The sequence below is a fragment of the Apostichopus japonicus genome, chromosome 9 (genome assembly GCF_037975245.1).
Source record: "Apostichopus japonicus isolate 1M-3 chromosome 9, ASM3797524v1, whole genome shotgun sequence".
In the NCBI taxonomy this organism is placed as follows: domain Eukaryota; kingdom Metazoa; phylum Echinodermata; class Holothuroidea; order Aspidochirotida; family Stichopodidae; genus Apostichopus; species Apostichopus japonicus.
Genome location: NC_092569.1, coordinates 1,217,501 through 1,241,984, shown reverse-complemented (window position 1 = coordinate 1,241,984; position 24,484 = coordinate 1,217,501). Strand labels below are relative to the sequence as shown.

The 24,484-nt window shown below is 38.7% G+C and overlaps 2 protein-coding genes across 2 annotated transcripts in view; one reads left to right on the top strand and one right to left on the bottom strand.

Annotated features, from left to right (window-relative positions):
* The window catches only part of LOC139973240 (uncharacterized), a 66,342-nt gene that overhangs the window by 41,132 nt on the left and 726 nt on the right, over positions 1-24,484 (bottom strand). The gene's annotated exons all lie outside the window — the stretch shown is intronic.
* Positions 6,204-24,484, top strand: part of LOC139973242 (nucleolar protein 4-like) — a 99,029-nt gene continuing 80,748 nt past the window's right edge. Inside the window, exons 1-2 of the mRNA XM_071979781.1 lie at positions 6,204-6,511; positions 18,374-18,700. Coding sequence (XP_071835882.1) covers positions 18,413-18,700 — 288 coding nt within the window. The 5' untranslated portion in view covers positions 6,204-6,511; positions 18,374-18,412. The remainder of the gene's footprint in view (positions 6,512-18,373; positions 18,701-24,484) is intronic.

Sequence of the window (24,484 nt, the reverse complement as noted above, 5' to 3'; positions counted from 1 at the left end):
TCCAAGGAGGGGATCACAGTAGGCACTCTATGACGTCATCTCGGTAGTTTGTTTCAAATTTAAATAAAAACGTAAATATATCATTGAAGAACTGAGTTAAATATCATAAAAGAAACCAAAACACTTTTATTAACTCTACTGTTGCCAGATGCATTATACAAAAGTTCAACAATATAAAAAAATCATTTCTCTGACAAAAAATACATGTCATGTTGGGTTTGCACAAATTTTCCATTAATTTCATTGAGCAATCCACATGTCAGTCACCGGAATTTCCCTTTAAAAGAAACCAAAATACATATGAAAAAAAAAAACAGTATGTAACATCACGCAGGAGCGATAAAGTTAATCATAAACTTCAAAGGTTTGAGGGTGGAACGATAAAACATTACTGTTTGTGAGAAGGAACATATTTTGTAGTCGATGAAAGGAGAGATGGCTCACTGATTAGGAGCGGTCGAATATTCACTGTAACCACAAAGATAATTGGACAGACTTAAGCACCTTTCTGCAACATTTGATTACTGTAGTTAATAATCTTTAAGGCAGACACAAACGCAACCGTCATCGTTGTCATATGCCATATAGTGATTATTGGAATGAACAACTACCCCAACCAGCGAAGAAGATTCTTATTCTATTTGGGAATACACGAATCACAGGTTTTAATGTTTCTTCACACACACACACCCACACACACAGAAGATCGAAGACTTATAGCAAGTCTAAATATGACATCATCGAGCCATACGTGTTCCATTGTTGTTGTGTTTTTTGTTTTCTTTTTCTTTATTGATAACATTGTTTTATTTCTGTTATGTGGATGCTTTTTGCAAATACTGTACTTGACATATTGAAGCTCTTTAAATGACCTAGTGATGACATCGCGGGTAACACTGTCAACATTGTTGACATGTGAAGAAAAAAATAAGAACATTTCAGATCACACTTGTTGCCCTAGACATCACAGATTTACAAATGAGAGCCCACTGGGACGATTTTTAACTATAACTACAAAAATCTCCCAAACTCAACAAGATTTTTCTCTTTCATACAATCTAAAGATGATAGATGATAGTTGGGTTTTTCTCTCCTTTAACGTATCACTCACCAGCAATGTGTCAAATCCTAACTGATATTGATTAATCTATTATGGCCACTCTCCCAGCTGGAGATGACGAATTAGCACGTGATTGATGATGTCACTCAATGTTATTCTGACAAACTAGTCGTCGAGACTATTTTCTTGCAGCATGCAATATACACAGAAGCCCAGACGAGCGTTGCTTCATAAACAATACCATGTACACTCCCGCAGCCCCCCCCCCCCCCTTGTTGTTACTGTTTTTCTTACAATAACAGTTAAACAGTTAAAGGTAAATAGTTGTGCCATAACAATATCCAATAGCCAGTTGTTATTGGATATTGATATGTCATGGATATATGCATGTGCAATGTAATGTATTGATTAATTATCTTCAATTTCGCCCAAACATTTTAAGCGTGGTAAATATTAGTAAACCATTCACGACAGTTAAGATGATAATTCAGCCAACGTCAATGTGTACTTCCATGTGTTACCGAGTACTTTATAAAAAAACACAATTATGGATGGGTAAATAAATGTGAGGCACATGGATAGCAGGGCATATGAGACTAGAATAGTTGCTGAATTCGCAACGTAACGGATATCACCATCACGATATGATCCAAAGATTTTGTATAACGCACTTCAAGTCGCGCATGCGCAATAAAAGAAAAAAAATTGCATTGCATGTAAAGTTGACTTTACATTATAAGCCTATTGAGCGATAAAAAACATATACACATGATACTCTCGTGCATTATGCTAGAGTTCCTTGAACGAATCTGACGGGAATTTGAACCTGATCATCTCATCTTAGTAATGAACCGAAACTAAGAACTTTCATGATCTCACGTAGCCTACACTGTACACTTCTGAATTCATACAACTGATATGGGCCTACTTGTTTCCATCGGTACCTCATTTGTCTGCCTCATGCAGACGCGTCCTCAAGCTCATGACAGATATTCATTCGTATTTTTAAGGAAAATATGAAGTAGGTCTATATCGATAGGATTATCATGTAGATATACGAGTGAGATAGATGGACAGGACGGAGTGGTGTGTAGCGGGAAAGTGGGTGTTAAGAGAAGGTGGGGTGTGGCGGGGAGTGTGGTGTGGGGTGTGGCGGGGAAAGTGGGATGTGGCTGGGAAGTGGGGTGTGGCGTGAAGCTGGGTGGGACGGGGTAGTGGGATGTGGCGTGGAAGTTAGGTGTGGCGAGGATGTGGGTGTGGCGGGGAGTGGGTGTTTGGCTGGGAGTGGGTGTCGCGGGGGAGTGTGGTGTGGCGGGGAGGTGGGGTGGGGTGGGGTGTCGTGAGGAAGTGGGTGTTGCGGGAAGTGGGTTTGGCAGGGTGGAGTGTGACTGGGAGTGGGATGTGGCGGGGAGTGGGATATGGCGGGAGTGGGTTGTGGCGGGGGAGCGGGGTGTGGCCTGAAATGGGGTGTGGCGGGGTGTGGTGGTGGCGAGGAAGTGGGGTGTGTTGGGGAGTGGGGTGTTGCGAGGAAGTGGGGGTGTCGGGGGAGTGGTGTGGCGATTTCTATGAATGATATAAAACTGATAAGTTATCAATAGTGTGTAAAAGTAAGTTGGCCTGACGTTTCGAGGCTAGCAGGATCTTCTTCAGAGGCTAAATGACACTTAACAGTAACAAAAGGGACAAAAACACGCACAGAATACAGACAGGTTAATGAGCATGGTGAACACAAAGAGATAGATGTAAGGGGATTAGACAAGGGATGGAGAGAAGAAAGAAACAAACCAACAGGGGAAGAGGAGAGATGGGAGATAAACATTAGATGGTCAAAGTGATGATTAAAAGCGAAGGGGGTAGAGAAGGACAAAGACAGAAAGTGAGGAGAAAAAAAAGGTGAAAGAGAGCTATGAGAAGAGGAGTGACAGGGGGGCAAGAGGAGATGGAGGGGGGACAGAAGAAAAGTTAGACATGTCCTTCCTGAATGTTGAGCCCATGAGGTTGAATGGTGCGAAGGCGTTGCATCCACAGTCTCTCTCTGCTGATTCGTACTAGGTCAGGGCGGAAAAGTTATTTATAGTGAATTAGGAACTACCTAAAGATAATTTGCCGAATTTAAATGTTGACGAAAGGTAAAACTTAATCGCCCTTCACATCAGTAAAATCTCATTTGTTCCTCATGTTTATCTTAAGTGGGAAGACGGACCATTGCCTTTCCCTTGTCGCTTTTATTCTTACCGATACATAACATGGAGTATATTTCGGATAATTAAAGTTTACTCTACTATTCCATCGTTCGTTCGTTGGCTCGTTCGTTTGATGCATTCTTTATTCATGCATTGATTCATTCTTTCATTCATGCATCCATTCATTAATGCATTCATTCATTATACCATGCATTCATTAATATATTCATTCATTAATGCATGTATGCCTGCATGCATTCATTCATCCATCCATCCATCCATCCATTCATTCATTCATTCATTCACATCTAGTTCGGAAATCATGAATGGTTAGATTCATATGTAAAGTTAGATTGAATTCCCACTCTGCAATTTGTCATTTTACTCTTGACATCACAACGATGACTAAACATCAGGTAGGAAAATAGGAGTTACTAACTGACTCTGGTCTTCAATGTCGACGCACTTTTTCAACAGCTCGGTCAATCCTCAAGTGTACAATTAATATTAGATTGTTCACCGATGCTAAATAGTTAGATTGAAAGTTAGACTAAATTTCCATCCTATAACAAAAGTTTTTAAAATTTTAAAGCAGCTGTGCATATAGTTTTGCTGCCAGTATCTTTCACAGAGTTATGATTGTAATTATTCCAGCAATTGGCATTCACCAGACAAACGTTGGTATTTTGGGCCATGAATAACTCCGCCGCCCCCCCCCCATGCGGCAGACACTGTTTCCAATAAGAATTCGTAACGTAGAGCAAGCAGATCTCAATTACAAAAACAAACAACAAAAGTACATATTCTGCAACGTTTGAATAAAACAGCCAATGAACTGCATGTATGTAACTTTTAGTACTGAATATATATATGAATATAGCGTACGTCAATACTTTACTACTGTATTAGCAATCTCAAAGCTATATACTTGAAACAGATGCTATAATATATACACATTTTGCGGTGTGTTTCCTTCTTATATATACAAGTCATTACATAAACACACAGGTGCCTATATACGAACTACCTATCCCATCTGCATGTCTATATGTACATATTTACCTGTAGGCGATACAGCAACAAGCCGATCCATATACTTACATCCTTATTGCTAACAAAATTCATCTTTTTACCCTAATTAGAGCAGAAACTCGACGTTTCGTCGTCGTACGCATTGTACCTTTATCAAATCCACTAAAAAGAAAGAAAAACAAAGAGCAGAGAGAGACTGGAGAGGAATGATAAAAAGTCTACAAAATAAAAATACAAAAAGAAAAAGAGAAAAAAAAACACGTTAGCTACTGTTTTTTATCTTACAGAAATCGACCTTGAACCATAAGCCGCTACCAAGGCGACGGACTATACCCGCCTCGTTTCCATGCCAGTTTTTGTTCTAATTATCCCAGAATTTCTGCCGAATTTGCCCTAAAAGCATCTCTACTCATCATTTTTCAACTGGCCTCTTGTAACTGTTCGCACGAAAGGTTGTATGTTTCTATTAGATACTTTACTTAATGTCGTATCTAGCCGGCGATCTATATTTCTCTTCTCCCTCCGTTCTTTTTTTTTTTTTTTTTTTGCTTCTCTCTTTTTCTCGCTGATGCCGTTTCCCGCTGATTACATTTAGCTTCCTCTGTATTCGTCGACTGGTGACGGGACAGAGAGGCGAACTCTGTTTGGTTGCTAAGTAACTTTTGTATGCTGTGACCAATGAACGATGCGCTTGTTCGGGACATCGAAAAAAAGGTTTTATCGTATCTTATGTATACAGTGTATATATACAGATCTTTGCGGAAGCGTGCTGGAAACCGTATACTTCATATTAAAAATTTCAAATGCTCGTAGCGCCCTGTCCACGAAGAGTACATATACCGTCTAAAATTTAAGAGGCTTCTTTTTTTTTTCTTTCCTTCTTATATATATATATATATATATATATATATATATATATATATCTATATATATCTACATATATATATTTGTTCTGTTAGAGAGCGAGAGAGTGAGTGAGTGAGATAGATAGATAGAGAAATAAAGAAATAGGAAAAAGAAATAGAGAGGTTGTGTCATCCATAATAAACCACTGTCTTTTTAAATTTTATGCATGCATGAACACGGTAACTTACAAAATAACGCGACGGGAGGTCCTATTTGTAGGTACTACATTTACGCGGCATTGATTATCTCAAAAATTATGAAGGTGTTCGTGTAAAAGGGGAATTGACGATATAAGAGAATGCAATATTACTATGATAATTCATTGTAGGACTGAGCATAGCTTCATTTAATTTGGCGGCCCAGACTTTAGTCTTTCCATTGTAAAAGGTTTTCTCTCTTACAAAAGAACAATTTCGTTGACTCTTCACAGTCCAAAGTAAGAGCGTATATGCAGTTAGTAACCGGGACGTTTTTTATATTTTTCATTAAAGAGTTGGCATTCTACCGGTTGCCAAGGTATCGTGGGCTTGGTCGTCGGTGTATATAGCTCTTGTTGTATATTGGCGTGGTATACGTGCTATGGGTTGCAGGTCGATATCAACTCTGGTCTAAGCAATCGCGTGCGGGACATTAAGGTATATACGTTCGGTTATAAAAGGCGAAGCAGCGATATAGTCAGAGAAAAGACTTAATTAAAGGCGTACACGAGAAAAGGAAAACCTGTTTTGAATAATAGGTATGTACATACAGTGAACGTTAAGTGGTATATAGTACTTGTGTTAGTAATAAATATATAGATGTTTGTGTATATCCGTGCGGAGGATATCCATGTGGAGTGATCTATGTATTCTGGTGGGATAGGAATGAATCTTATATACTGCAGTCCGCCTATGTTTAACTTATCAACTGGATATATCTACCTGAGATAAAGCTGTGTATGTTGACAACGTCATCGCAAAGTGGTTACTGCTGCGGTATTATAAAGTTATTCCATGTGGATGTGTCCGGTGTTGGCGGAACGTTTATTGGTCTAAAGTGAACCATATATTGTACTATATACGTTCGTGTGTAGATTTTAACAGTAACTGAATCATTTTCTGAATGGTACGGTACTGCGGGAAATTTATCTCTAAAATTTCCCCCATGGAATGAATGTACAACGATCCTCTTCTAAGGAATAGTTTTATTTCAGGAGAAATATTCGCCATTTTCGACTTGAGAGTCTCTTGACAGGTTTATGACGGTGGTATAAACTTGAGTGCCGGAAGTTACTCTATCGAGCCAGTCACCTACAGAGGGACAGAGGAGTTTGACTCAGCACGACGAGCAGGTATGTTTAATTTATACGACAATAAAACCGAATGAAATAGATTTTCCTAATAGAAGATAACATTTTTCATTTAGTATCGTCACAAATGGTAACCAGAAACATTTTAATATGCATATAGTTATTATATTGAATGCTGCTTCTGCTCACACTGAGCGAGTTATAATATATATATATATATATATATATATATATATATATATATATATATATATATATATATATATATGTATATATATATATATATAAATATATATATATATATATATATATATATATATATATATATATATATATATATATATTGTTTCATGTTATAGTATCTGAGGACATTGAGCAGCATACACCAATGGATGATAAATGGCTCCACGAGAAAATTGGAAATGAACTATTTATGTTTTGGATTGCTAAGTTAATTTTGGCGAGAAAACTGATGACTTTCAATTTGGAAAGGGGGAGGGGGGGGGGGGGCTGTGTCGTGCAATCGGGAAGAACTATGAAAGCATCGCTTAGTCTCACCATCAGACTTCGTGGCAGCTTTCCATGTTAGAATGTTCAAAGTGGAACAACTGCCTCATCGCCTCCTTACGGAGCAATATATCATGGTGTGTTATAGGCCGTTATACAACGTAATGTCGTGAACCACCAACGCAGGCCTCGTTGCTTGTATAGTCTGCACGATACGGGATCGATTCGTGTCTGGTTAGTTTTATTTCCACTAGCGCCTATATAGGGCATGAGGTTCAATGGTAATACATCAATACATGCATGTTGTGAAGGTAACCTTAAATACATGTACAGATAAACCATATCGAATGAAGAAACGTTATGGGTAGTAAAGTTGTATAGACAATTGACCGCAGGTCGTTGCAGGATCAGAGAAGCTGTATGAGAATACAGTGTATACATGATTCACCTACTACAACTCTGGCGAGGGAGAGGGGAGGGGGAAGAACCTTGGGCTACAGCCACAAACCTTGGAGTCAATTGGGGCCGGGGCGATGAACAAAATAACACACTGTCATTTTCATAAAACCTAAGTTAAAGTGAAGACTTCAGAAGCATGGCCCAGTGACATAGTTGTCCCGCGGGACCGACCAGGCTTGCCACGTCCCTGTTGATTAATCTCAGTCGTTCAACTAAGGAGCAGTATTTAACAAAGTTCGCCGGACAGAACAGACAGGATTGTGCAAAATATCCCAAGTTTTATAGGGGCAGCCTCGCCACGTTATGGTACTACGGTCAGTCGTTGGTTTGTAAAATTACAAACTTATATCCGCATATATTTCCTTCATGCCCTTTCGGTCCATTGTAGATACTGACCTTAAACATCCATTGAAAAGATATGTTTATAAGAAGACTTAGCATATCGACGTCCGCATATCATGGTGACGTCAGACTTAATAAGTGACATATGAAAATATCCACTGACGTTATTATGGAGCTGAGGACTGTTTTCCAACCATCTGGGTTGTTTTCTTCTATGCTTTGCAGTAGGACACAAAGGTGACATATATAACCTTTGTGTTTTGTGTTATGGTAAGTCATATCTGAAAGGTGATAATAGCTCTGGATCTCAACTGACACGCCCATCTTTATAAATACAAAAAAAAAACAGGTTAATGTTACTGGAAAAAATATAAAGATTGTGTATATTGTTTACTTCGAAGATTGAATTAGTAGCGAGTTAAATAAGGAGACGCGTTTTAACACTACATCTGGTTAATACGAATGGGGTTGAAGTAGGGGGTTGTAGGGGGCTAACCTGAGATGGGATGCCTCGATGAGGAGGGCGTCGAACGGTGAATACCTTCCATTTATTAAAAGCAACTGTAGTAAAGATTTACAGATATGTAATTAACATTAAGTCGATAAAAGACCGCTCTTCCTGTTCTCGAATTCGGGGAATAAGTGTGGAATGGGAGGGGGAGAGGGGGAGAGGGGCGGAGATTTAGAGGGCTAGGGAGAAACTTTCTCCTTCCTTGTTTAATAGTAGTACGTTAAGAGGAAAATGATAAAGTGCCTGGCATATACTTCTAAGCAGTGACTGGACTACAGGAGGAAAGAGGGGTGGGGAGTGGGGCACTTGTCACCCCACTTTAACCCAGAACTTTTTTATCTGATTCGGTCGCCGGTTATTTGGTTCGTTATACCACTAAAAAATTACTGACAATCCTGCGATACTTATTTGTATTTGTATAATGTAATTACAAAGGCTATAAAGATCGACCCAATGTGACGATTCTTGTTTAAATCCGTAACGCACTTGTACTAGTATACTACTAGTAGTACCAATGCCCTTTAAGGTTATCCAGCTTGGCTGTATTGAGAGAAACACTGATATAAACATGGAGATAGCTGTCAGCCGGTTTGCCTTCTATGAGAATGTAAACGGGCCGTCGTCTAGCCATTCACTACCTGTAAATTTAACCATTTGTTATTTTTGATGTCGCTTAATAAACTCAGACAACACTTTTATACAGATAGCATAATTTAAATACACAACCTGTACATATAGCACCATATTACAGTTAGGGGCTTTATAAAATACAAACCTTTCTCATAGGAGGGGGGACCCCTCCCCTTAAACCTCTCCCCTAGCTATGCCCCCCCCCCCCCAAACTGTCAGGTATCAAATCCCCCTGCGACTAAGGATCAGGTATTTCTGTTCGTGAAGAAAAGTTCAACAAAGAAGACAGAAATATTTCATGTCAGGTCTATTTTGGGGCCTAACTCATATTCAAATATGTTAAGTATCTGCTACTTTAATACTACAAAATACACTACAGCAAATAAAGAAATCGGCTCCAATGTCATAGTCTATTTGCTAATGCCTGTCTGTCACTTCTTTGACTATATATATCAAAAAGAAAATAAATAATAACTGTAATTGTTCTTGCACCTTTACATAAACAATAAAACATTCAAAGATGATAAAATACATAACAACATGATACAATTGTCAATTGGTGCCTTAAAAGTACTTCATTGTTTTCAGATAATTTATCGACTCTCGATGATACTTCTGAGGAGCTGACCTAATATATGGATTTTACTAGACTTAGTAGATCAGCCACTTTGTTTGAGGTGTCTGATATATTTCAAGGTTTATTTCGTGCACACTGAGGAGGTTAATTGGAACTATAATGTGCACTGATTGAAGTTGCAAGTAGTGGGCGAACTGTTGGTTCGCATGCGCAAGTTTATACCCATGGGAGGATTCCAAGATTTTATAAGGGGAGTTTCCGTGGTCAACTTGACGCCGCCTCCCCTTACAGAGGGTCTATATGAGCATCCTCCCCAGTATAAGCGTAAGGTTGTGCTAATAGCTTTACTTTTAAATTTGTGTGTGATGTTGAAAAGAGGGGTAAGGGAGGGGGTGTGGGGTGGGGCACTCACCCCAATTCTCCAGGATCCGCGTCTGTTATCAGACAAGATGTAGTAGGTAGATCAGGGATACAATTTTTCAAATATTCTCCTCGTTTGTCTTTCAGATAGAGTAATTAACTATTACATTCGATTCTGATAAGTTCAGTTTCGTCTCATAAATGACCCTTTAAACAGCTGAGGCTCATCAATTAAAGTGACTGGACTATATAGTCTAATAGACAGACAATTAGTTCAGTTCCTCAGATGCAACACAAAGCTCAATGGAGAAATATAAGACTTAAAATTTGTGGTATAAATTTGCCAGGGAATAATAGCGATGAATATCGTATCAGTGTGCTCCGCTGTTTACATATAAAGTTAAGAGACCATGTTTTGTTGGGGTTATTAGATATTTGTAAAACAATGGATTAACAATAACATTATGGCCTGCATTGAGGAGCTGACGTCATCGATTTAACATTTAAAGGAGCATTGCAGAGATTTAGAATATAAACAGTGAGTACTACCTTAAAAACCAGAATAGCTTGAGAACTGACATTACCAACATCAGTCAACTTTTCATTTCTTGAGTTATAATATCAAGACTAAACAATCTGCCTGTCTATCATAATCATTTAAATACAAATATCGCCTAAACATATCTCTTGGCAAATGCCTCGTCAAGCAGGGTTGGTTTGTCACTGAAATATTAATAAAAAGAACCAGCCATTTCAACTAATGTTTACTTGTTGTTGCTTGTACATTACATGATTCACAGACTATAATAGCATAAATATATTGTAATGAGGTATACAGTAGACTATGATATGGGGGGGGGGGGAGGACTCATATGCCGATTCATGTTAGAGACGCAACTTATTTATTTATTTATTTCGCTAGTACTAATCCATGACGGGTTAGTCAATTATTTATCCAAACGACGAGGAGATTTTGCATTTGGGGATCCAAGGTCGATAGATAATGTACGGCAGTCAAAGACATATATGAGGCATATATTTTAGAATGATTCAAAATAATTTAAAGGAGTTAATGAAATCAATGAAAACATATCCACTTAGTTAGACTTGGTTTTATTTCTTAAGGAAGTTTTAAACTACCACTCTTCGATTTTATATATATTTTTTGGTAAGACCTGAGCTGAGGAAGGGGTTAACGTTTTTTTTTGTTCTCTAGCAAAAGGTGGCATAAAACATGCCGGGGGGGGGGATGCTAAACTACGGAAATTAAAGTTGATGGAACAATTTCAAGTATGCACTGCGCCGTGGTCTTTCTTGAGATGGTGATTAAACACACAACGTTGTACTGAGTCCCTATACTTATGCTCGTATTCTATACTCACCCTAATGGATCTGTGTTCGTACTTGTACTCAAAGGAATTTTGGAAATTTACTATACACTGTAGTACAGGATATACTTACTCGTACACATGCATGCTTAGAGCCTTGTACCCGGCGTATGTGTACTCATACTAAGGAATTCTACTTGTATTCGTACTCATGCTGTTGTAGTACTCGTAAAGAATGAGCTTAAAGACACATAGGCTACCACACTACAGCCATTTCTTTCCAGTTAAGGGTCCATTCATTTCATACCGTATGAAACATATCGTGGCCATGAAAAATATATAACTAGCTTTGCTTAAAACTGTGTCTTTCGAAGAATTCAAGGAAACTAGCAACTTTCAACATGAAGGTTTCCTTTAACCATGCAGACATGCATAATATGAATGTATTTTCCTATACGAATACACGGGCAAACATATTATTGTCGTAGTCTTCATGGTCTGTGCAAGGCATACAAGGGCATGGCTATAGTAATACATTAGCATTATTACACCACTATAGTAGCTATTGGCCAGATCAGGGAAGAATAAGTGACTCCACATACTTCATCATTTAAACACAGCTCAGCCGTCCAAACCCTTGCTCTGAACAGAGATTCAAAGGAGTCCCGATGCAGATTTGCGATGAAGGAGGGTGGGGTGGAGAAAGGAGGGCAGGGGTAACACCAATGGTCAGGGAGTAGAAAGTACCGTCACACAAGCATCAAAATTAATGATAAATTAATGATAAAATTATTGCGGGTGGGAAAGGGGATGCCCCCCCCCCCCTGCCCAGTTGTGTCGGAGGCTCTGTGGTTTAGGTCTAATGGAACAGCGACTGCCTTTAAACACCGTTACCGCAAAGCCCCCCCCCCCCCTCCTCCGTGCAAGATCAGATTTTGACTGAACACCGAAAAATCAGTAGGTGAGGGGGGAGGGGATTATCTACGTTTTGACGGGAACTTTTTCTTCGAGCTCCCCAGACTACCTTTATTTATAGGCTGTCTTCAGTCTGGAGTCATTGTTCATCAATGTATTTGAGGGGACGGGCGTAGGGATGGTAGTCTATGAGGGTCAGAAGGGGGTGGGGCTGTTAGGGCTGTTTCACAACACCCAGCCTGATAGTAACGCTTGAGATCGTTCCTTCAGTAGTAGAGAGTGTAAATTAATGGAAGTTAGTGTAATGTTCAATGGGCTCAGAAGTATAAGCACAACTTTCGCATTACATTACCGTGAATTCAGACAGCCTATGGTATTCTTGGTGAGAATGTCGTTTACTTCCTGTTCTTTGTCTTTATACGCAGACGTATAGCACCCACCATAATATGGCTGTAGGCCTATACATATAAATTGTCTTAAGTCCAATCTACTACCTTTTGTTTCTGCAATTTCCTGTTTAGCCTATTATTGTCAGGAGATCGTGAGAAAGAATTTGTCCGGCTTCAGACTGTGGGACCATTTTGTCAGTTTGAACGTGATGTTTTGTTCATTAAACTCATCAGTTTTAACTCGCTATATACTCCTCACTGCGGTTAAACAATAAACAACACACACAATCCTGCCTTTAACAAATCCGGGATTTCTGCTAATCATTAGCGGGGTTGGTTACTCGCCATCACACTTGATAACTAACACTGACATAGCTCTATTCATAAGCCTAGGCTTCTCGTATCAGCCGAAGAGGAAACCGGAGCTTGTGGGACCGACCGGGCGAGGATCTGGTAACAGTGGTCGCTTTTGTGAAAAATTCTTTCCGAGTCAAGCAGTGAGAATCTTAGACGTCACCGTGGTAACCCATGCGTATCGTTAGTGAATCGGGCACAAAGGGTGAAGGGAGTTGAATATGGCACGCCATCCCTTAGACAAAGGACTGGACAGGTCATCGGAATAGGTCGGAGCAAACGGACAATCCAAAGGTCATTTACACAGGCGCCGGAGAAACCGTTACTTTGTAATAGATACGGCTATTTCCAATTATCGATGAGTCTTATATATGATGGTTTCGAAGTACCCTGGACACTAACATATCCCTCCAACAAACTTTCATTCGACAGTAACCGGTGAGGATGTGTTCTTCCTTTTCGATGTCCATCCAGATATTTTCAGAAACGTTCCGTCTTTAACTATCTTTCTGTCAATGAGATACAAAGCTGTCGCGTATTTTGCTGACTTCATAATTATAACAACGGATCTTTTATAATAATTGTCAGCTGTATTTATTCGCTCTCAAATTAAAAAAAAAACAACTTATTTTGCTATTTGCTGGAGTGGAGAAGTTCTTTGTTTGTCACATTTTGTATTCGAGTATTTAGTGCTGCTTTACAACCATCTGTATATTGACTATATACATTCAACAAGGTGTAGTACTTAACCTAATTCTAAATAATAACCTCAACCTTGTACATCTTTTAAGATTGTTTTGTTGCTACAAAACTACTTCAAACGAAATCAAAAAGAACAATAGGCTACAATTTTGTTGATTTTGATTAAATACTCACACTGTCTTTCCTCTGACGGACTTCTGGACCTGTTTTTTTTTTGTGTTTTGCATACAAATGATTCGATTGCCGTTTCCATGGTAACAGGATTCTAACAGACGATCCAACGTTCCTCGCCTGGTACCATGCAGTTAACCACAGTTAGCTGTATCGTTTCGTATCTCTATGTAAACGTGTCTGCATGTATTTAGAACTTCTGTCACTATTGTCGGCTATTTCTTCAACTTCGCTTTGATAAACTCGGATTCCCGTCGTTTTCATGAAGGTTTTTGGTTACTATCTGGTCGTTTCGCTTACCTGTGTTATATTTTATAGTTTAAAAAAATTATAACGCTTTATAATTTTATGTCGTGATTTACATTAACGCCTGTCGGATGGAGTTATTTATACAAATACGAATTAAGCATTGTCCGGATTGGATGAACTGATATCACGTGATTTGAAACTATTACCATTTGAACCAAAAGACAAAGTTGGAAGATAAATGGCTGAAAATAAAAGGACTTAAATTTTCTCTTGTGGTAAAAAATAGACGAATTGATCCGGAGACTCTCATCCAATCAAATCGAAAAGGAGACCTAACTCTTGTGAAAATATGTGAGTATGTGACGTCATTCGTTTTCCTGAATCAACATGAAAATATCATCTTTCACAGGCCAGATTCTTCCATTTATTTATTAGGGTTTTGGGTTTACAGCCACACTATGTTTTTGGTCGTTTTACAAATACTTTTGAGAATGACACTTCACACGTATTCCTTACTCATTTTAATTAATTAAATAATGTTACTTGTTAGTAAGAGGTTGTTACACAATTACAGTATTCAGATGTCGAAATCTAACATTGAGAACGACACTACATATGCCTTAGTTACAGTTACGATAAATGGAAGAGTCCGACCGCTGTAAGATGCCTGGGACTTAATCTGACAGAAATTTTGCAAAATCATTGCAAACTAAACATCACCGGCTCAGGTGACACGTTAAAGCCTGCTACTGTTCTGTTTCCCTTTAGTCACCTAAAATTTAACAAAAAAATCTCTCGAAATGTGTACCCAAAAGAAGGTCTTTGAAGTGAAATAAAAGACACCTGGGACTTAATCTGACAGAAATTTTGCAAAATCATTGCAAACTAAAGATTACCGGTTCAGGTGACACGTTAAAGCACGCTACTGTTCTGTTTTTATTCAGTCACCTTAAACATTTAAAAAATGTTTGTATAATATTTTATTATGAAATAAACGACATCAATGATGTTTAATGCATTACATCTTATGGTTGAATAATTAAAAGAACAAACAAGGCTGCCGAGTCATGTTGAATTTAGAATCAAGCTCTATACCGTAGTGCAGTAATGTTAATATTGAAGCAAAGTTGCTACCATGTAACCATTTCCTATCCTTGAATTTCAGTAAACATAATAACTTTAGAATGTCGTAACAAGAACAACAGATCCCCGTATATGGTTCAAGGGGGGGGGGACGACCCCGCCTTGTTTCTCTCTCTCTTATACCCCCCACCCCCGCCCCACGGTAGGACTCTCACTCTATTTCTGCCAACAACATCGTGGACACCAAACCCGGTCCTTGACCCAACCGAGTAGCCTCTCTTCATTCGCCTACACCACATTTCGATTTTCTCAACAAAAAGTACGTTGTCGACATCAGATATGCAAATGATTGTCGATAAAAATCACGCAACTAAAATCAAGATAAAATCCAAACTTAACGAACCGTCATTGAGAAAGATAAAACACAGAAGATGACTGGCTGAATCCAAGAAATTCAGTTTTCCCCTGAAAAATGACAGGAAAGTCTTGATCACCAGATTCCTAACGTTGCCTAAGGGCTTCACGAAGTACAAACCTTTTTCTCGCGAACAAAAAAAAGACGAAAAGGCGCTCTAAGATCCCATACAGCTAATCACTGTTGCCATGGTGACGGTATACTGCATCCCTATTCTTTCATATAATTTGAATAGAAATTTATCCATTTTTTATTTGACTTTTCGTCAACTTCATGTATGTCTTTATTGAAACGTATTTTTATGTTGTATACGGTGACACAAGAAATTAGCGTGGATTTGTAGAAAAAACACGTTACGTTTTCTGTGTAAGATTGGATTTAATAGATAGGGTGAAGTTATATAAATTATAAAACGACGCACATATGAGTCTGGTAGAAATTATTTATCTTATATCACTTGTTGTTGTCCTTTCATGAGTCACGCAGGAACAAAGCGAACAAAACAAAGGCTTTGAATTGGCAAAGAGCTTGCTATGCATGTATGTATATAGTTGCTAGTACACGCAGAGCAATGCCGGGCAGTGTAGTTAACGTATTATTTCCACTACCGTGCAAAGATTTCAAGATGATAAACATTTGTTGTCCGAATAGTTCCTTGAAGCCTTCATTAATGACAGTTTACTTTAATCGATGAAGTAAATGTTTATTACTTGTTTTAACCTAAAGTCAAATCGAAATCAATGCGACTGATTAATAACTGTAGCTTGTTTATGTTGCCTTTGTTGTGTTTTTATTTACGTTGTTTATTGTCTGCTTTCGTTGTCTGTCCGCTTTTGGTGATAAATATAAATATGTATTATATTATATATATATATATATATGTATATATATACATATTTATACATATATATATATATACATATATATATACATATATATACATATATATATATATATATACGAACTATCTGCTCAGGTATATAAGTGCCCGTGGTGTAATCAATACCATATATATATAATCATTGCTTAGAATACTAGTAAAACAAACACTAGTGACTTGTTACGTAAATAAGGCCATCCATTATATCATTTCACCGATGTCACCTAGCAACGAGATGAGATTGAAATTAATATATGAGCCGTTAGTGGGCTAGACCGGTAACTAACAGTGGATACCGTAACAGATGGTTGTAAGACTCACTCTTTGAAGAGTTTCCTACTTGAAACGGACTCTCAGTCACCGAATCACCAAATTAAATAACCCTCCGCCTTTGAATTTGTCAAAGTATCATTTAGTTAAACGTTAACAGGATACTCCTGAGAGAGTCAGTAACACACTGTAGTTAAACACATCTTATACCATCTACTCCTGAGAGAGACAGTACCACACTGTAGTTAAACACATCTTATACCATCTACTCTTGATGGAGGCAGTAACACACTGTAGTGAAACACATCTTAAACCATCTACTCCTGAGAGAGACAGTAACACACTGTAGTGAAACACATCTTATACCATCTACTACTGAGAGAGACAGTAACACACTGTAGTTAAACACATCTTATACCATCTACTCCTGAGGGAAACAGTAACACACTGTAGTTAAACACATCTTATACCATCCATACTCATGAGAGAGACAGTAACACACTGTAGTTAAACACATCTTATACCATCTACTCTTGATGGAGGCAGTAACACACTGTAGTTAAACACATCTTATACCATCCATACTCATGAGAGAGACAGTAACACACTGTAGTTAAACACATTCTTATACCAGGCACTCCTGAGGGAAACAGTAACACACTGTAGTTAAACACATCTTATACCATCTACTCTTGATGGAGGCAGTAACACACTGTAGTTAAACACATTCTTATACCATCTACTCCTGAGAGAGACAGTAACACACTGTAGTTAAACACATTCTTATACCAGGCACTCCTGAGGGAAACAGTAACACACTGTAGTTAAACACATCTTATACCATCTACTCCTGAGAGAGACAGTAACACACTGTAGTTAAACACATCTTATACCAGGCACTCCTGAGAGAGACAGTAGTACACTGATACCATATTGTTTTTACTTAACTCGAGATTAAGTTGATTGAATGTAACCTATTTTGACTGTGTAAGCCCTCCCTCACTTAAATGCAGTGGATTACTTGTTTCTTCAGATTAAGATAGACTATCCCAGGTTAATTCCAGACATAATAGGAGGTGTGGACGATAAATATACTGGACAGTTATAATTTTTTTTTATTGTGTACCTTAAATATTAAACACTTATAAATAGGCTATATGACGTAACCAGAGAGCCCGACACATGTTTATGATTGCAGAAGGAAGGGTGTGGGGTGGGGGGGGGGGTCAGGAGAACAGTGTTTAATGATGCTGAATTTCCCGACCACGGCACCACGCCCGCACGAAAACCTCACTACTCTTAAATTCGTCGGGCTATTCACCCCTCCCCTCGGATTAGTTTTGGGGCCCTAGATACCTTGTTATACTCCCTATGACAGGTATGAGAATTATATGTCTGGTGGGACCAGGGACTACCTACTTGTCCACATGTTGCTTCGTGTACGTCACGGCAAATGATTGTTTACTAAATGAAAAGATGAATAGTTCTTAATTTCAACATTTTCTTCTTTATCAATGATTCTTAAATCACGTACCGAGAATTGTTAACCTATTTTGTAATAAATGACTTAAAAAATAACTTTAAAAATGGAGCTTTCATCTATTTGGTTTTTGTGTCATTCAAGACGAGAAAATGTCGTGAAAATAAAACTCCTCACCCCTTCCTGAAAACTGGTAAGATTATGTTTACGAAATGCCCAGTCGACTTTTTCAATTCATAGTAGGTATAATTATGAATGAAACCTATTTTTCTTTACGAACAGAAATTCTTCAAAGGTTCACAACTCGGAAGATTCCACTAAATGATGGGTAAAATGATTTGTTCGGACGAAGTCAACATATCCCGCTACAGAGAATGGGCGGTCCGTAACTATGGAGACAGCGGAAAGACAAAAACCGTGACGAAGCGAAAATACGAAAGGATCATGAAGGTTTTACGTGGTAAAGAACGCTATGCCGGATCTGCGTCTTCAGAGAATGGAAAATTTCGTTTCTGGGTTCGAGGGAAAGGATTTAAACTTGGCAAGCCTCTGGGATATCCTGTAGTTGGGATTGGAGATGAGGTGCTCTTGGTTCCAGTTAAAACCACGGTAAGTGAAAGTTAATGGTGGTGGGTTGTCCCGTAATACAGAAAGTATTTACCCTTCATAGGTAAACAAAACTGACACCTCTCCCAATCCTCCACCTCCCACACCCAGCAGTCATTTTATTCCAATGAACAAGATAACATTTTTTTGCTATAATCATGTACGCTTTCCAATAAAGCCCTAAGCCATCCAATGAAAAGGTAATCTTGCATCTTCATTAGTATTTCGGTTCACCCCGCCGTATGAATCGTGCCCTTTTGATATCAGTTAGACCCCCCTGTCCACCCCACCCCACACCCCGCCCGCCCAAGCCCTTCTATATCCTCTATTATACACGGCCCGCATTCATAGCTAGCTTTCTTTAAATTAAGCTGTGAGCCAATGTTATACAGTTTTTTTTTAAATAAATTTAAAAAAAAGCTAGACAAGAAATCAGGAATGGGTGTTCCATGCAATTATAAGAATCACATTAAAACGCGTCCTTAATGATGCCAGTATCAATTTAGAATATATAGCTAAGCTCCTTTAACTGTTTAAAGAAGGAATATATGTTTCATTCAACTTCACCAGTTAGGCTAATGGGCATACAAACCATACACAATAATGTCAGTACAAATAGGAACATATATTAAACTGTTTAAAGCAGAAACCAGGAGTTCATTCATCTTCACGAATCAGGGTAATGAACATATACAATGATGTTAGTATCAAACAGGATCGCATATACTATGCTCCTTTAACTGTTTAAAGCCGGAATCGACGTTTCAAATAAAACAAGCTTTTATTGAGTTTATCAAACTCATCAAAATGTGGATTTCCTTACAATTTAGTCCTGCACCGAGGAGCCGACGTCTTCGCCAGTTTAGCATTAAATTAAAGGAGCAATCCAGAGATTATTTAATTTTTTTAAATTGATTTAATTTTTATTTTAAAAATGAACAGCTTAAAAACAGGAACAGCTATGGAAACATTACTAGATTCACCCCCCCCCCCACCCCTCCTCCTGTTTTCTCCTGTACTGTGACGCACCAAATTAAACTTCTTTCTTAAGTCATCCTTGAACCTTCAGTTTGGTGAAGGAATGTGGGAGAGTTTCTTAGTTTGATCAATTAATACTCATTAGTAATACTCCATTAGGTTTGATAACGTCGTTGACAAAACTCTAAAAGGTTACAGTTTAAAGTTGTAGGCAGAAATTTAGTCTTGATATGTCAGAGTTCAAGAAAATAATGTGTGTTAGGAATGTACCATTTAACTTTAAAATTATGCTCAATCTCTGGAATGCACCTTTAAGATTCAATTGATGATGACGTTGGCTCCTCAACACTGACAATTTTTTAATTTTTTTTTATTGTCAATCCTTGTTTTTATAACTTCTAATAACTTAAACAAAACGTGTATGAAAACATTAAAGCAGCCTTGCATGACGCCCAACCCTATTTGTCCTAAGAAAATATGTAATGCATTGCGGACATGTCATTTGAGGTCATAACAAACCTTACAATTGTTTCCATTGGGTTTTGCGTTGCATCTGAGGAACTGAGGGAATGGTCTGTGTATTAGACTATATAGTCCAGTCACTTTAATTGATGAGCCTCAGGTGTTTAAAGGGTCATTGCTTAAAAAATTAAAAGTGTTGAAGAAATACAACCGGAACAGATAGCAGTGTTTTTAATGGTCTATAACATATCTAAATTAATTTTGGGCCTATAAAGTCATCTATTAAATATAAACTCAGTCGACCCACGATATGTTTCCTTAAAATATTTCACAATAGGCCTATCTGATATTTTCTCGTTTAGGATCACCTAATAGAGCCAAACATGAGGTATATTTCCTAATTTTTGCCCAAAGAAAACTCCTCTATAAACAGAAATAAAGCAAATATCAGTGTCTTTGTTTTTTTACTATCTTAAAACTAATAGAGGTACACCTGTCCAGTGTCTCTGACAATTGTCAATCAAGTCTCCATTGATGCTGTAACCTTTCTGGTTCTCCGTTTGAGTTGGCCGACTTCTCAAGTCTTTCTTTCCCCCATTTTCACACCTTATATGTATTTCTTTACCTCTCAAGGTACACGGTACTCAAACGCCACTCTATACCTCTAATAACCTCCATCGTACTACTATACGCTTTTGAGTTTCTAGAGACAACATCTCATTTCGTCGACTAGAGAGCACTTCTACTTTTGCCCTGACTCATTTTTTTTTGTACTCTCTGCCTCTTTCTTTCTCTTTCTCTCTCTCCCGTCTCTCTTCCATCTACCTGTTTAATCTTGCAAAGAGCATGACTTTTCTTTCTCCTTTCTCGTGATAAAAAGCCTGGGCCATGATTAAAATCTACAGAATATCCACCCCTACTGGGATCTGAATTTAATCTTCATCGGAAAAATTTCTCTTCAGTTAATGGACCAGGGATTTCAGCTTATAATGCAGTGAATGTCAACGAACCGCATCCTTTTCTATTTTTTGCATGGGGCGCCATGATGTATTACCAAAGAGAAAAGGAAAAAAAAACGAGAAATGAAAAAGGAAGATGTTCTGCGTTTCTATTTGCACGTCGGGACGTCCCGCGTGTCATCGCATAATTTGTATAAGCAATTTTCCCCCTGCAGTAATGCACACGGGTCGATCTAAGCTGTTTCCTCTCAACGGCGGAGGGAAGAGCGTCCGATCAATTAAAAAACGGACAATTACTCCCTTATGCAGCTGGTCTGTTAAAGCATGCATGGTCGAAATATCCGACGACAAAAAAACAGAAGAAATTGCCCGCATATCGTCGAAATAAGGGGGTGACGACGATTCATCGCATTGGCGATAAAAGGGAAGCTGTACATTATACATGGCGAGTATATGCGACCTGCGCTATTGTCGTCGAGTTTATACCATGGCACTCAGCGCGAAACATACAGTCATTCACACACAAATCCGATGGGTGAGTGGAATGGGAGAGCCTTAGTAATTAGGAAGATGGAGGTTATGTTACATATACATGTATTGTACTCACACACAACTTTCGTTAGCATACTATACTCTTTAAAGTATAGCGATTAAAGAGAGAGGAAACAATATCTGAAGCGCTATAGAATACAAACTCCGGGGTTATTCTCATTATTTACATGTGTCACGCATGGATATGACCATTGTAGTCTACTATTATTCATCCTTTGTATTACTAGTTGCCGAATTGTTGAAAAGGATGTTGTTGTTGATTTGCTTCATGTTGATTTGTTGTTATTCTGCCGGATTCTTCACACTATTGTGGGATTGCCCCCACGTTCCGTCGTCAGTAGGGGGTAATGGCTCAGTCTTTTATTTTCTTTCATTTACAATTCAGCCGGGAATAATGAGACCAATTCTAAGGGAATACAACATCTTTTCAACCACGAATAAAAACCAAAGAATTTATAGCCACCACCTTGCACTTAGAGAAAATTATACACCTAATTTGTAGTCTAAATATGCTTCAGAAATGCACCATTTGACGTCTATTGGTGGTGCGGGAGGGGAGGGGGCGAAGATCCCCATAACTCCCTACATGGGCGTCGGCTTCAATCACCCCAGGCCTCACCCCCCCCCCTTTACACGATCCTACCGTCTCTACCTAAATCAGTCGGGAATAGAATCTCCACCCCTTCCTGCCCCACCTTTGAAATCATGTGCACGCAACCGATTGTAACGATTTGATGACGTTAAGACCAGGCGAACGCTTCTCGGACAGGGGAGGTGTTGGGGCGCCCTCGAGCTTGCCAGTCAAAAGCACCTGTTGTGTCTCGTGGACCAAGTCATATTATATTGGCTGATCAATCTAATCAAGACAGTCAGCAGGACACATCCGGTTGACTGCTCTTATATATACGTTTCATTAACCATTTCATCCACTGCACTGAGAAAAACTACGTGTCCCATAAATTTAATGTACATTTGTTTTCTCTATGAAAACGCAAAATTCAGCTTGAACTCTGGCAAAAGATAACGTACTGTTTGGTTTTATATAGTACAAAAGTGGACAACTTTGGGTTTTTATGTTTTCTAGACAATTAAACTATAAAACCGACATTTGCTAACAGGACTATAAATTAACTGGTAAAACATAACTTTCCAAGGGAAAATGACCAATATCTAAGTATATTGGCGCATAAAATGAGTACAAAACACAGTTTCTGCCGGCGAGACCACCGGTTACTTTGGGAAGGCTCTGAGGGCCCGTAAACTTTGTGTTGCATTAATTCACAGTCGTTTTTCAATAGCTAGCTGTCTAAGTAGTAGTTACGTCAATACCAGAACTTTAGTCGATGCAGTGTTGAGATTACTCACAACACTTATCATGTGGATTTTCATCCACATTGATTTGTCCAGTCATGGTAAAAGGGCTATGTTTTGTTGTACCAGAAATGTTTAACGATCAAAGATCAAAGGAGCTGATTTGGCGAGATTTGCTCCTGGTTTAAAATAATGTGTACAGGTCTAAAAGAAATGTACAGTCCTTAGTGATCTACAAATATGGTTTATATAACCAGGGAGATGCTTCTCCCTGATATGATAATATGACTGGGACGTTTTCCCGGACTCCGGGATAGAACCCTTCTTCCTGCCGGGTGATTAGTGACAGGTTCCCTGTAGGTGGGTGAGAATTCCAATACAGTACCGAGATACATCGGTGTGAAAACACTATATAAGTTGTTTTCTTCCTCTAAGGATTGACTTTACACAGTTGTAACTTGGTACAAATCAATCCCAGGTGAAACATGTTACAATTTGGTCGTGGCCCCGTAAGTCGATGCATATGCAGGATATTTCGTCATCGTTCAGCTAGTTTGGACAATTTCCTAATGCTAAAACCTCTATAAACTGTACTCCAATATCATGCTCTCAAAGCACTGGTATTGTCAGTACAAACAGTTTCCTTACCTTGATCTGATAGAAACATGATATTCATACTGCTCGTACAGATAATACGAGTGCGCTGAAGCGGGACATAACACGACACTATAGATAAAATTGTCCCAACTGTGGGTACATTGTTGCAGTCGTATATAGTGCAGAAGTGTTTGATAGCCTAGCTGTAAATATGCTGGTGGGGTTGGGCGGAGATATGTGGAGGAGCGGTTATGACAGTCAAATGTCTCAAAATTCAAACTGCGTACATTGGTCTGTTTTTTTTTTCACAAAGCGAGAGAATGAATTCGCGTATAAAGGGGGCTGGGAGGTTGTAAGTTGTAAGGGTGAGATGTGTTGAGGACACGGTGACAGGGGTGAAGGGTCGCGGTGGAAGGAATCGAAGCGGCTAGAAAGAGCCGAGGAGATGAGGAGGAGACAAAGAAGGGGGAGGAGGGAGGCAGGGGACCGGGTGTAAGCTTTCATATCTATACTAGTTTTCTTAAAAACCGGTGTAAATTATGATATTTAAATACAACTGGTGTGCATACCATTTAACCGATCTCATTGCTTGCATTGAGTCAAAATATCTTTGGTTTTGTACGGACTGAAGAGGTCTTATGACATGACATAATGATAAGACGCACTTCTAAGCTGTTTTTGTCTCTCACCTGATTGAAATGGAGATCTTTATCGAAATTTTTTTGGAGACGACCGTTAAAATGAAAAGCCTGTCATGATCATGGTTTCGAGATTGCGGGATCTTCTAAAGAATCTACGAGTTCGTATCCCGTTTTAGCTTGCAGCAGAGTTCTCCCTCCATCCTGCCCGTAAGTGCCGGGAGCATATATTGTCTCTTCTCGCGCCTTTCGGTTCATCATCTTTGAAGCGTTGACTCTTTAATCAAATT